General features: G+C 54.7%; 5 protein-coding genes across 5 annotated transcripts; 3 read left to right on the top strand and 2 right to left on the bottom strand.

Annotated features, from left to right (window-relative positions):
* Nucleotides 1–413: 413 nt before the first annotated feature.
* ACET3X_002784 (uncharacterized protein) lies at nucleotides 414–1186 on the top strand (the record flags this gene model as incomplete). Its single annotated transcript, XM_069449565.1, has 2 exons — nucleotides 414–824; nucleotides 887–1186. 2 exons carry the CDS (start codon nucleotides 414–416, stop codon nucleotides 1184–1186), a joined length of 711 nt encoding a protein of 236 aa, XP_069309331.1.
* A 375-nt stretch (nucleotides 1187–1561) lies between these two features.
* Nucleotides 1562–5007, bottom strand: ACET3X_002783 (uncharacterized protein; the record flags this gene model as incomplete). The annotated part of the gene is made up of 3 exons (XM_069449564.1): nucleotides 1562–1861; nucleotides 1910–4865; nucleotides 4913–5007. 3 exons carry the CDS (start codon nucleotides 5005–5007, stop codon nucleotides 1562–1564), a joined length of 3351 nt encoding a protein of 1116 aa, XP_069309330.1.
* Nucleotides 5008–5283: 276 nt separating this feature from the next.
* Nucleotides 5284–6804, top strand: ACET3X_002782 (uncharacterized protein; the record flags this gene model as incomplete). Its single annotated transcript, XM_069449562.1, has 4 exons — nucleotides 5284–5824; nucleotides 5873–6132; nucleotides 6186–6398; nucleotides 6613–6804. 4 exons carry the CDS (start codon nucleotides 5284–5286, stop codon nucleotides 6802–6804), a joined length of 1206 nt encoding a protein of 401 aa, XP_069309329.1.
* Nucleotides 6805–7244: 440 nt separating this feature from the next.
* Nucleotides 7245–9311, top strand: ACET3X_002781 (uncharacterized protein; the record flags this gene model as incomplete). Its single annotated transcript, XM_069449561.1, has 1 exon — nucleotides 7245–9311. The coding sequence occupies one exon, from the start codon at nucleotides 7245–7247 to the stop codon at nucleotides 9309–9311; it is 2067 nt and encodes a 688-aa protein (XP_069309328.1).
* Nucleotides 9312–9744: 433 nt separating this feature from the next.
* ACET3X_002780 (uncharacterized protein) lies at nucleotides 9745–11982 on the bottom strand (the record flags this gene model as incomplete). Its single annotated transcript, XM_069449560.1, has 5 exons — nucleotides 9745–10548; nucleotides 10629–10710; nucleotides 10758–11614; nucleotides 11664–11783; nucleotides 11836–11982. The coding sequence occupies 5 exons, from the start codon at nucleotides 11980–11982 to the stop codon at nucleotides 9745–9747; spliced, it is 2010 nt and encodes a 669-aa protein (XP_069309327.1).
* Between the last annotated feature and the right edge of the window lie 437 nt (nucleotides 11983–12419).

Here is a 12419-nt window from a genome sequence, read left to right as displayed (position 1 = left end):
TTGTCGTGAGCATACACAATCCAGACCCTCTGTACTGAGCCTGACCGCCGCCTGATTACCATGGTATTACTCCTACTCTCGTCATCGCACGCTGGCATTCCCTCAACGGATCCATCCAAGCGGTCTGGTTACCGTATAAAAGTGTCCCCGTCTTCTCCGGCATGTCCAGCGCGCTCCCGCTCCATCACCGCTTGATCCGGACAGTGCATTTCCATCGCATCCAGAACCACACGCTTTCACTTTCACTTTCACTGTGGGAGTAATGGAGAGTGTGTGACCTCTGGGCAAAGTCTTTATTGACCTGGTTCGCTTGCTACCCACTAGTCTCCCCAGAATCCGAACGCGCTCTTTTTCCTCCAGCGTTTCCACCGCCCACAACCACTTCCATCCTCTGTTCCATCATCCAGCGCAAAATGCCGACCTCCCGAACGCCTAGCCTGTTGGATGCCACTGCCCTCGCTTTTTCTCCCGGCCAAAATGCGCATCCCAGTCCCCCCTACAGCGAGCGCTTCTCTTCCCCCTCGTCGCCGCTCTCAGCTGTAGACTTCCAGGCCCAGTTTCCGCCCCAGACACAGCAGTACTACGGCCCACAAAAGCCGTACGGATACCAGCCGTACCCCCTCTTCAACGGCTACACACAAGCCTACGAGTACGAGCTTACTTCTCCTCCCCCTTGCCCGGCACAATTCCAAGGTGCTGTTCCTTGGTATCCCCAGCAAAACGGCTACAACGGCTACGTCGACTACAGGGCCGACCAGTACGAACCTTTTGCAGACCAGTTTACGGAGCTGCAGGGTGTGCGAAATGGTTGCATTCCCGGCCAGGTACGTTCATGATGAATAGAGTATGCGTGAGACGAGCAACTGACTTTGTTTCTTTACCTCAGCAGAACACATGGCACCACTACGGCACCGAGGGCTACATGAACAACAACAACAACTACAACAATAACGTCCCCAAGAAGATTGCAAAGAAGAACAAGCGCAAGAAGATGAACAAGCTTAAAAGGGACTATGCCCGCGCTGAGGAGCAGGCGGAAGACACTTCTACTCAGACCCAGTCCAAGTCCAAGACTGATGCTAAGAAACAAAAGGCAGAGCAGCAGAACGAGCACAAGAACAAGACTAGGGTCAAGACTGCTGCTGTCGAGCCTGTGACCAAGGTCTGCAGCATCATTGGCGGATAAAGACTGTAGATATTCTAGCCTTGTGCAGTGGACACTAATGCCAGAGCACGATCGTGTGAGTTTACGGATAGTAAAGACGTCTAGGCGTCTAGGCGTCTGAACGGTGATGGCAATGGAAATTTACTGGAATTCGGAATGTACTTTCATATAGCAAGCAAGGAGTTCAGGTGGGATGGGACATGTAACGAGTAACTGGTACAAATGGTAGCGACAACAGCGTCGAGGGACGGAGATTGATATTTACGATGGAATCAACGAGTTAGTCAAGTCTGTATTTGCGTGTTAATAGAATCGTGCGTTTAATCTCCTCTCCCTGATTAATCAACGAGTAACCTGGACTCTGATTCAAGTCTGGCTGATGTACCTGTCTATCTTCTAGTGTAATCGTCTCAACCCCTCAATCATCCCCTTGACCTCCTCGAGCTCTACCCCCAAACCCGCAATCGCCTCTCTCTGTACCTCTTCACTCACATCCAGAAATCTCTCCACGAGCTCCCCGTCCACAAAGCGCATGGGCTCCTCCTCTTCCCTGACGGTGTTCTTGAACGCGCGGAATTTAGCAAACTCCATGTGCCCCGGTGATTCCACCAAGGCGCCAAGGTTGGACTGCAGTGTCATGAGGAGGTTTTGGTGTGCAGGAGAGATGAGACCAAAGAGGTAGATCGAGCCTTCGACCTGCACGTAGGTTAGTATGTGTGTTTGATAAGCGCTAGGAAGACTTACAGTGCCGACGAACGCTCTGGGGACGACTACGGCGTCCGAGGTTGTCAGGACATCAATCCGGCGTATTCTGTTGACCATCTCGCCAAGCAGCATTTCAGAGCTGACGTTTAACCGCCGCTTGTCGTCGTCTGTGACGCCATTCGGGTCGCGGTACAGGACCATCAGGTTTCCTTCCGCGTCGCTCTCAAGGAACGTGTTCGTGTCTATCTCGGCCACAGATGTCGCCCACGTGGTCTGGTAATGTCGTGCAACCTCGACAAGCTTGTCTGGTAGACCCGCCTCGCCCTTTGTGTATTCTACGACGACGAGCGACTTCATGAGATCTGCTATGGCGATCGTGGGACCATTGACCGTAACATCGATCGGTGCAGTCGAGCATCTGAACGAGGCCAGCTTGACCAGATCGGGTGAACTCTGCGTTCGGAACTCGACATCATATATCACAATGGTCTTGATGAGCGCTGCGACAATCTTGCCTTCGCAAATGGCCAGACATCTGCAGCCGCCCTTGACAGCAATCTCAGTGACGGGCTTGAGTACGCGTTCCGGTGTGACTTCTAGGATAATTATGCGGCCGCGTTCTGCAGTCGCGTTCTGGTCGTCGAGGTATGCCGTGCCGATGACGAAGCGCTCTGCAACGCCGCCTGAGCCATCCGGTAGTTCGCACCGCATGACGCATTCGATCAGCTCTTCGTCGTTGAGAGCATAGGTGTCGAGCTCCTTGAATTGAATCTCGTCAACGAGCTTGAAGTGACTTAGCATAATCTCCTCGCCGTGTTTCAGTATCCTTTTGATGGTGCCCAGACCGAAAGCCTTCAGACTAGGTGAGTATGCTATTCTCCTTACTGTCTCGTCAACCTTTAGTGTCTGGACGTGCGTCGTCCGTTCCGTGTCTACTATAGCAATACGGAGATCTTCTGAGGTTGCAATGGCTACAGAGCCAGGGTATGCCTCTGAATCGAAAGGACAGACTGTGGTCGCCTTCTCTGCAGTGACAGCGGAGTATACCAGGCGGCCTTCCGAGGCGTAGATCAGTGACGGGTGTTCGCATGTTGCAAAGACGTTGAAGAGGCCATCGCCTCGCGGCAGGGCACGGAAGCTAGCCTCGCGCGTACCTAGCACGATGCTTTTCCTTCCAGTGAGCTCGTGTGTTGACGGATCGTAAGCATATGTGACGACGTTTCCGTCAGCTAGTGCAGCGAAGAGAGATGGTGGTTGTTCCGGGAAGATTTGTGTCAGCAGTAGTGAGCGAGGGACAGAGTCTTCCGATATCTGAACAGTCTTGACCGCCTCCAGAGTATCGAGAGAGCATATGGCCAGTTGTGAGTTGCTCCAGAAGCCGATGAAACATATCGAGCCCGGGACCGAGGGAAGAGCAACGCAGGCAACTTGACTCTCGGCGCCAAACTTCTTCTCCTTGATCACCTGCAGACCGTCCGTCAGGCTCAGTGAGACAATCGTGACGCCCCCCAAGGAGATGAGGGCATGGCTGTCGTTGACCGATGCAGCGGTGATGGTCTGTCCGTCGATTGGCACCCATTCAGACGTGATCATTCCGCCGTCCAGGTCGCAGATTCGCGCCCGTCCGTTGGTGACCTGGACAACGCGGCCGTGTGAGATGTTCGCCGCAGCTAGCGTCGTCTCGTCCAAAGCCAGGGAGGCAAATTCATCCACCTCTTCTACCTCACCCTGGGGGTCGAAGCGGAAGATGCGCGATTCATTGACGAAGCTCACCAGCAGTGTATCTGCGTACTGGGCAGACGCGCTCGACTTCAGACTAAAGAGATTGGAGATGTGCTCCATCTCGCCCAACACACCCAAGTCTTCTAGTCCGACTCCGCTTCGGACGCTTCTGAGACTCCCGTCCTGGTACGCGCCACTACCGGTCACTATTCGCGCCTGGCCAGAAGAGTATTCGTTTGTTTGTCCTTCACCAGACCTGTTGCCCATGTCCATGATGGTAAAGTCGAGTATGGGCGCAATGTTGGAGAATGTCTGGACGACTTCCATGGACTTGTCTGCAATCTTGATGACCTGCGAATCGCCCTGGTGCGATCCCACAAAGACGTAGCCGGCGTCCAGATATACCAATGTAGACGCCCGAGACGTCTCTCCAATTACGTCGAGCTTCCAAGACTGAACGCTGCCTTGGCTGTTCAAGACCAGCATGAACATGTACAAGCGACCGTAGTCGTCAGCGAGAATGAATCTCTGGGCGTCAATGCGCTCCCAGGCTACGAAGATTGTCGCCTCGTCTAATGGTTCAGTTTGCAGCTCTCCGCTCTCGTCGTCATAGTAGCCGATAGACGTCTCTCCGACGACTATGAGACCATGCGAGGGTTCCTCGACAGGTATCAGGTGGCTCGAACCGAGTTCCAATTCGCTCTTACACGTCTCCCCTTCTTGCAGTTCCACCTCGTCGTTGGCGAATACCAATTCTCTCAGCTTCAGCTTCACCTGCGAGTGTGTGTCTTCGTACAGCAGGGCCATCTTCGGTTTGTCGTCGAATGACCGCGGCCGCAGGAAGGCAGACGAGCGGACAAACATCTCGGGTAGTCTGATGGGCTGCGGGTCTCCCAGGTGGGCAATGTCCGGCTCTTGCTTCCTCTTCTTACCCTTCTGGACCAGCGGTATGACGGTGACGATGCCCTCGTACACCTCGACCGTCATGAAGCGCCCGGTTGGATCGATGTGACATCTCTCGCCCGTCTGCGACTCTCTCGCAGCATTGTCGGCCACGCTTGCAAACGACTTTTCCGTGTGCAGTTGTTTCTTGTCGGCGTCCCACGAGAGGGTAAAGTACATGTAGCGATCGGTGCCGACGAAGAGGTGGTCGGTCGGTGATAGCGCCGGGCGGAGCTTCTGGAGCATGGTGACCTTGCCGTAGATGGCCTTGGAGTGCTGGAGGGCCAGTCCATCCGACGTCTGCGTGTACAACTCGAGCCTGTTGGACTTGCTGCGGGCATGTTAGCATTGCATCTGCACTGTGCATGTGCTGCTTACGCGACCACGAGACAGTCGTCGTCCGGGGCGAGGAAGCTGAGCTTGAGCGCATGCCGGACGCTGCTCGGCCGGTGGATGGGCGCTATGTAGGCCATGGCGACGTTCTACCAGTGTGTGCAGCCTTGGATAGCTCAGACGACAGAGACGGGGATTGTCGCTGTCGACGGGCTGGAGTCGTCGGATGCATTCCGTCATTGAGCTGCACGGGCCGCTGCTCCACGCGACTTCGCGCGTTGCGGGGCGGCTTAACCTAACTTTTGTAACTCTGGGTGACCGCGAATCTTTTTGCCTGCAGCCCCGACGCGCCCACAAAATGGCTTGCGGCCCCAGCCCTTGACTGCCCACACACGACACCGCGCCCTGATACCACAATGGCCAATCCAGCGGCCATGGACACGGAAGACGAGGACCCCGTCGTGGCCGAGTACGACGTCTACATCACGCCCGAGGTGGCCGAGCAGCAGCTCTACGTGCTGCAGTATCTGAACCGCCCACCTGACCAGCCCTTGACCAAGGCCACCGAGAGCCAGCCCTCGGAGCTGCGCATCAAGAAAGAGTCGGGCTTCATCGAGGTCGACGTGCCCATCAACATCCACCGCAACTACAACCGCGTCGCCGGCGTGCGCTGGGGAGAGGCCATGCGCAAGACCAAGGGCTTCGGCCAGAAGGCCTTTGGCATCGCCTCTGGCTTCGAGCGCACTATGCCCCGCAGCGCCAACCGCCCTGGCGCCGGCGAAGGCGCTCCAGCAGCCCCCATTGCGACCGAAGACGACGACAACTTTGACGAGTACGTCACCCACTTCGAAGACGCCAACGAGAAGGGCCACGTCTTCAACTCGCAGACGTTTGGCGGCCAGATCATCCACAACGACAACAAAGGCCCCAGCTACATGCTCGGCACTTTCCGCGATAGTAAGCAGCGCACAACGACATCTGCGTTACAAGACTGACTCAGTACAGACGAACTCCACCTCACGCGCTGCAACGGCCTCGTCCAGCTCCGCACACAGTTCCACCACATCGACGCCTCCGCTCAGCTAGAGGCTGTCCAGCGCCGCCGCGAGAAGGAGTCGCAGGAAGGCGCAAAGGTCGCTGAGCCCAAGGCTTTCCTCGCCCAAGTCAAGAAGACGGGCGGCGACACGGCCGCAGAGCTGACACAGGCCTTTATGAAGTCAACAAACCAGGAGCAGTGGCAGCGGCTCGACTACTTTGACGAGAATGTACGTTGCCTTTGCATGCCACCCTCGCAGCTAACAAGCTGACCAATCTGCAGGACGAGCGCGCTTTCGACGCCTACCACGACCGGCTGTTTCTCGCAGACGTTGCTTCAGCACCCAAGCTCCAATCCAAGATCGACAACAACGAGTTCCTCGACGCCATCAGCTCGAGCGGCAAAGGCGGCAAGAAGAAGCCCAGGCGCGGCGCCGAAGACCTCGTCGAGATATCCGACGACTCCGACGAGGAAGAAGAGGCCACCGAGCCATTAGTGAGTTGAGCAAGTGGATTTCGTGCCCATGACACGGCTGTTGCGCCAAAGACCTTCCTGCAGCACCATCATTATCGGACATGGCAGTCGACATCTATCTTCCATTTACATACTAGATACCCAAAATATTATTCAACCATCGTTCATGACGCTACAGCAGGCTGCAATCATCGACGCGTTTCTCGTAACAGAATGCTAATTTGACTGCTTTTAGTTTGATGTAGACTTGGGTTACGAGATGGTACCACAGAAGATTCCCGGCACCCGGCTTTTGCGAGGTGCATCGGGTTGGTACAGAGTTCCTGCTATCGACTGGTACTATTTCAAGGACTGGGCTGTCTGGGGAAGCAGTGCGGGAAGCCGTAGGAGACGTTACCCCGCAGTTTTTGGTCATGATGGCACCTGATCTAGCACTGATACCAGGCATACCAAGAGTATGGACGCTACAAGATGGGAGAGTATGAGGTTTGTTACCATGCGGTAATTGTGGGAGCATTGCCATTGTCGCCCGTCATAAGGAGGGGTTGTATTGTGGCACCAGGTCCTGCTTCCTGCGGGAATGTGGATATTGAATTCTCCCACTTGAATTTTGGTCTAGTTGAATTCCTCAAGAAATCCCATGCATTGAACATTCGTGGTGACGGAACAGAAACACAGCTTGCGTTATGATACTCAATCGTCTAGTCCTAATCGAGCCTGGTGCTCACTCGACCCAGTCTATCTCTCCACACCTCCACCTCGATGCATCAAGTTCACGTGAATGCTAACTTTTAAACACGTCTTCATTCTAGCCATCGTTCAACTTTCTACGACTATACATAGTATCCCAGAATCTGCGAAACCAACATGCCAATCACTGCCCCGCCTTCCTACCCCAGACCAGACTTCCTCCGCGAAGACCTAACTTGGACATCTCTCAACGGCCCTTGGTCTTTCCTCTTCGACGACAACGATGTTGGACTAAACCAAGGATGGCATCTGACCAACCTCCCAGACAAGGTCACAGTCAACCCCACCAACACAAATAGCGCCGAGAATACCGAAGCGCACAGCATTACGGCCAAGATCGCCGCTGGAACTCAAGAGTTGCTACAGGGAAACCAGTTTAAGAATGAGCACACTGTACAACAGAAGAGGACTATCCAGGTCCCGTTTGTTTTCCAGTGCCCTGCCTCCGGCATCGCAGAGAAAGGTGTGCATGAGGTGTTGTGGTACGAGAGGGCTGTCGAGGACTTGAGAACCGCAGAAGAGAAGGCAGCTGGAAACCGTGTACTGCTGAGATTTGGAGCTGTCGACTACGAAGCCAAGATCTGGCTCAACGGGCGATTCTTTGGCGGTCATCGTGGCGGACATGTTCCCTTTGACATTGACATCACCGATGCGTTCACGACAGAGAAGACCCAGAGACTCACCATCCGGGTATTTGATTCTGCACACGACTTGACGCAGCCGCGTGGGAAACAGTATTGGAAAGCTCAGCCAGAGAGCATCTTCTACACGCCCAGCGGCGGTATCTGGCAAAGCGTGTGGCTCGAGTCAGTGCCTGTGGTGACGATTGGAGACGCAAGTACGGGCACGCTCTTGAAGAACAACGATATCGAGAGTGGCAAGCTGGAAGCCAGCATCAAGATCCTCGGAAGGCCTGCTGGACACGCGTATAGTGTAGAGCTCGAAGCCAGCCTGGCAGGCGTACTCGTCAGCAACACAGGAAAGGTTGCTCTTCCACGAGATTCAGACACCGTATCCCTAAGCACCAACATGCGACTTTCCGAATCGCAAATCTCACAACTACCAGCAAGTCCCGCAACTCCTACGCAATCCGACCCCACAGCATGGCTCAACAACCTAGCCCTCTGGTCTCCCGAGCACCCCACACTCTACGATCTCACCATCCGTCTCTACAACAGCGAAGACAAACTCATCGACAAAGTCCACACAACAACCGGCATGCGCTCCCTCCACTGGGACAACTCGACCTTCCGTCTCAACAAGCGCCCCTATTTCCAAGCGCTCTTCCTCGACCAAGGCTACTGGCCCGAAACCTTCATGACGCCCCCCTCCTCCTCCGCACTGAAACTAGACATTGAACTAACAAAGAAAATGGGCTTCAACGGCTGCCGCAAGCACCAAAAAGTCGAAGATCCCTTGTTCCACTACTGGGCCGACCGTCTCGGCCTGCTCGTCTGGGGCGAAATGGCAAACGCATACGCCTTCTCCGAAGCCTACGTCGAGCGCATGGATCAAGAGTGGCGCGAAGCCGTCCTGCGCGATCGCAACCACCCTTGTGTCGTTGCTTGGACGCCAGTCAACGAGTCGTGGGCGTACACGGATCTGCATACAAACAAGCAGCAGAGAGACCATATCAGGAGTCTGTACTATGCGACCAAGGTGCTCGACCCGACGAGACCTGTCAACGATAATTGTGGCTGGGAGCATGTGCTTACGGATCTGACTACGTTCCACGACTATGCTGATGCGGAGGAGCTGACACAGACTTGCTCGACCTTGGAAGGGATCATGAAGACGAAATCGAACAGACCGACGTTCCTTGCACCCATCGAGAGCTTGTCTGATCCAGGGTCCAGACACACTCCTGGTGCGCCAGTCATCTGCACAGAGTTTGGTGGCGTTAATATTGCGCGGGCGCCTGCGGGCGGAGAAGAGGATAGGACGAGGGACTGGGGCTACACCACTGCTACCGATCCCAAAGACCTGCTCAAGCGCATCGAAAAGATGATGACGGGAATCGTAAACGGAGGGCATTGCTGTGGGTTCGTGTACACACAGCTTACAGACATTGAGCAAGAGGTCAATGGAGTGTACACTCCCGACCGAAAGGAGAAACTGGATGCTGCAGAGGTAAAGAAAGTGGTGGAGCGCGTTATGGAGAAGTATGCGCAGATGCACAAGTGAATGCAAAGATTAGGGCACCACATAGACATGTCGGATCATTCAATTGAAGAGAAGCATCAGTTGGGTAACGTCTTTTTTTAACACAGACACCTGTGCCTTATGCTATCTATACATGATTTCGTTTTCCATCCTCCATATACCTTCAACTGTGCAGTTGTTGGCAATCCATTTATGACCGACACGTGTCTTGCGAGGTCACACTGGCGTACGGCAATCAATCGACGATGCTCTGCAATGCGAATAATCCACCTGGTAACGCAGAATAACAAGATGCTGAGGCCGCTAATGAGTCATGCGAAATGGAAAGTCGAGTGACGAAACAGGTGGTCTCCAATATGCAGGGCTCCGGATGCGCGACAAAAAGGAAAAGGGTATCGTCCGTAGGAAAGCCATAAAACTCCGCCCATGCTGCTACTGATGCATGTCAAAGCACTCAACCATAGCGTACACCACTTCTCAAGTACCGCGCACTCTCTTCTTCAAGACGACGTGACTGCTGGTCTTCTCGGAAGGGGATGTAGTCATGGTTTGGAGCGCGTCTTTCATGCATCCTGTTGTCAGGCATGTAAGCACGAGGTAGCTGGACAGCGGGAACATCATACTGTGCACCCCTCATCTCATGTACGGGCATTCGGTGAGGTGGTCCAGGAGCATATGCATGTCCACCGGGGCCAGCAGCCGCAAACGGAGGCGGAGGTGCATCGTAGCCTCTACCACCGCTAGTAGGTGTATGGTAGGGACTGGCGGTTAGATCAACAACTTGCTGCCTAGGCGGTGCCCGTGGCCCATTGCCGGGCGCTATACGCTGGTTCGAATGGAACTCTGCCGGGCCATCATAGTAGTTCAGAGAGTGCACTTCCTCACGATATACAGGCCTCAAGCGCTTGGTATATTGTTCGGCATGAGACTCGCTGCCATTTGCAAAAGAATGAAGCGCTTTTCGCTTTGGTGATGGCACCTCATTGTATGGCCTGGCGGCATTCGCATTGTGTCGGGCAGGGTGCTGAGACGCCACAACACGCTGTGGCGACGTCAAGTCAACCATGTCAGGTTCAACAGATGGCAGCACAACATCTTGGTCCGATGGGCGCCTTGTGTGCCCTAGTGGTCTGTCAAAGGCACTGGGACGAGGTGATGGAGGCTGAACATAACCTTGTTGCACGCGGCGCGGCGCAGCATGCATGGGAGGATCATACTGAGACCTTGGGGCACCACGAGTTTCATTGATGGGTTGGAGCTGTGCGTGTTAGCTTGGAAAAGGGTGGGGATTGGGATACCATGGTCTCCTGCTTGTGGAGCTTGACTTTGAACACTCACTTGGTACAGTTGGCCGTTGATCTCACGGACAATCGGCTGTGCGCTCTTCAGGTTCTGGGCGGTCTCGGCTGGTCTGGCTCGTCTATGATTGTGAGTGTGAGTTGGGGGTTAGCTGTTATCTGCACTTACGGATCGATGGTCCTTCGAGCTGATTGGAAAGGCTGCTGCGACTGTGAATGCAAAGGTCCAGACACACCAACGGCCGGGGGAGGGGGAGGGTAGCGGGCAAGGACAATGGTTCTCCTTGGTGCTCGCCTCATGTCATGTGCATCCACGCGTGAGTAGTTAGCATGTGACTCGGGCTGTAGATCTCGCGCAGTAGCACGACTGGACACAATCTCCATGCTTTGCTCGCGCTCATCGGGCGTAGACATGGAGCCTTCATCGCTGCTTGCATCGTCATCATCATCGAGAACAATGACTTCGCGAAAGGTTTCTTCGAGCTCGTCGCTCTGCTTGCCGTCTTCATCTCGCCACTCTTTGAGTTTGGCGAGAGAAACCTTCTCGACCTGACTGCGGGCTTCCGACCAGCCATCGGTCTTGAGCAGCTTATCGTAGTCTGTGTATGTGTGACGGATGTGCGCTACAACAGCGAGTTGCACTCTACGGGCCAGTGAAAGCTCCTTGGCATTACCTACCCGGTTTGTCCCCTCCTCGAATGCATGTGAAACAATCGCTTGCAGATCCGCCTCCGGGATCTTGGGAAACATCTCTCGAACAGCGCCGTGGATGTGGCCCTTGGTCTCCTTTTCAGTGGCGGGATGGCCATGCTGTACTTGCCGCGAAGAATAGTCTTCAAACTCCTGAGCAATCCAGTTGGTCCTCTCGCCTTCTTTGTCTTTGCGCAGGCCGCGCCTCTCGTCATAGATGTACCCGAATTTGCTGCATGCAAGTTCAATGATATGGATAGGAAAGTGGTGTCCGACTCGGTGGACGTGATGGGATAGCTTCTCGGGGTCGGAGTGGGTCTTGTTCTTCGGCTTGGCCTGCGAGGTTATCAGTAGACGGCCCATTGGCTTGGAGAGTAATACTCACGGAAACGACATGCACATCAAGATTGCGCTGTCGACACTGTTCTTTGCACCACTCGGTGAACTCTGGGTGGCCGGCTGGGATGAAGCCGAAGCCAGTGGGGGCGTTGGACGCGTATGTTAGCTATTCTACAGTTAGTGGCGTTGCAGGACGATGAACCGTGTCGTCTACGGACAATGGAATGTAGCTTTTTCTTCTCTTGTGTTACGGCCTCTAGCAGGATCTTGTAGGGCTTCTTCTTCTTGACAGCGGCGCGCGACTGGTCAAGCGTACTGCTGCGCTGCGGCGCCTGTTGCGGACGCGCATGATATACTCTGGTCATGGCAGTGGTTTTCAAATGGTGTGCATAGATCCCACAGCGGACCAGGGCAATGTGGCGTTACTCGATGACGGAGCACCCTGTGTGGCCTTGATTCGGCGAAATTAGTGATTAATACGGCAAGCGTAGCAGTCACGATAGCGTGCAATTGTCCAGAATGAATCCAGATTGCGTGTCTACAAACCCCAGTCGATGCAGAGGCACAGGCGGAGTGTTGGGTGGTATGTGTGATGAGTGAGGAGAGTGGGCGAGGTTGGGCACTGGCGGCGGTTGTCAGCGCCGGCAATACCTTTCTCCGACGCCGCATGATCCGAGGTCTCAGACTGGTCGCAGTCGTCATGCACGAACATGTCACAACAGGAAGTCATTCACGCGTATAGGCACCTGTACCGGCATAGTCTGAGGGCTATTCAGTTCTCGAAGTCGGCTCGGTATACATT

The sequence above is a fragment of the Alternaria dauci genome, chromosome 2 (genome assembly GCF_042100115.1).
Source record: "Alternaria dauci strain A2016 chromosome 2, whole genome shotgun sequence".
Lineage (NCBI taxonomy): Eukaryota > Fungi > Ascomycota > Dothideomycetes > Pleosporales > Pleosporaceae > Alternaria > Alternaria dauci.
Note: the sequence above shows the minus strand (reverse complement) of the source record. Positions and strands in the feature narration are given on the sequence as shown.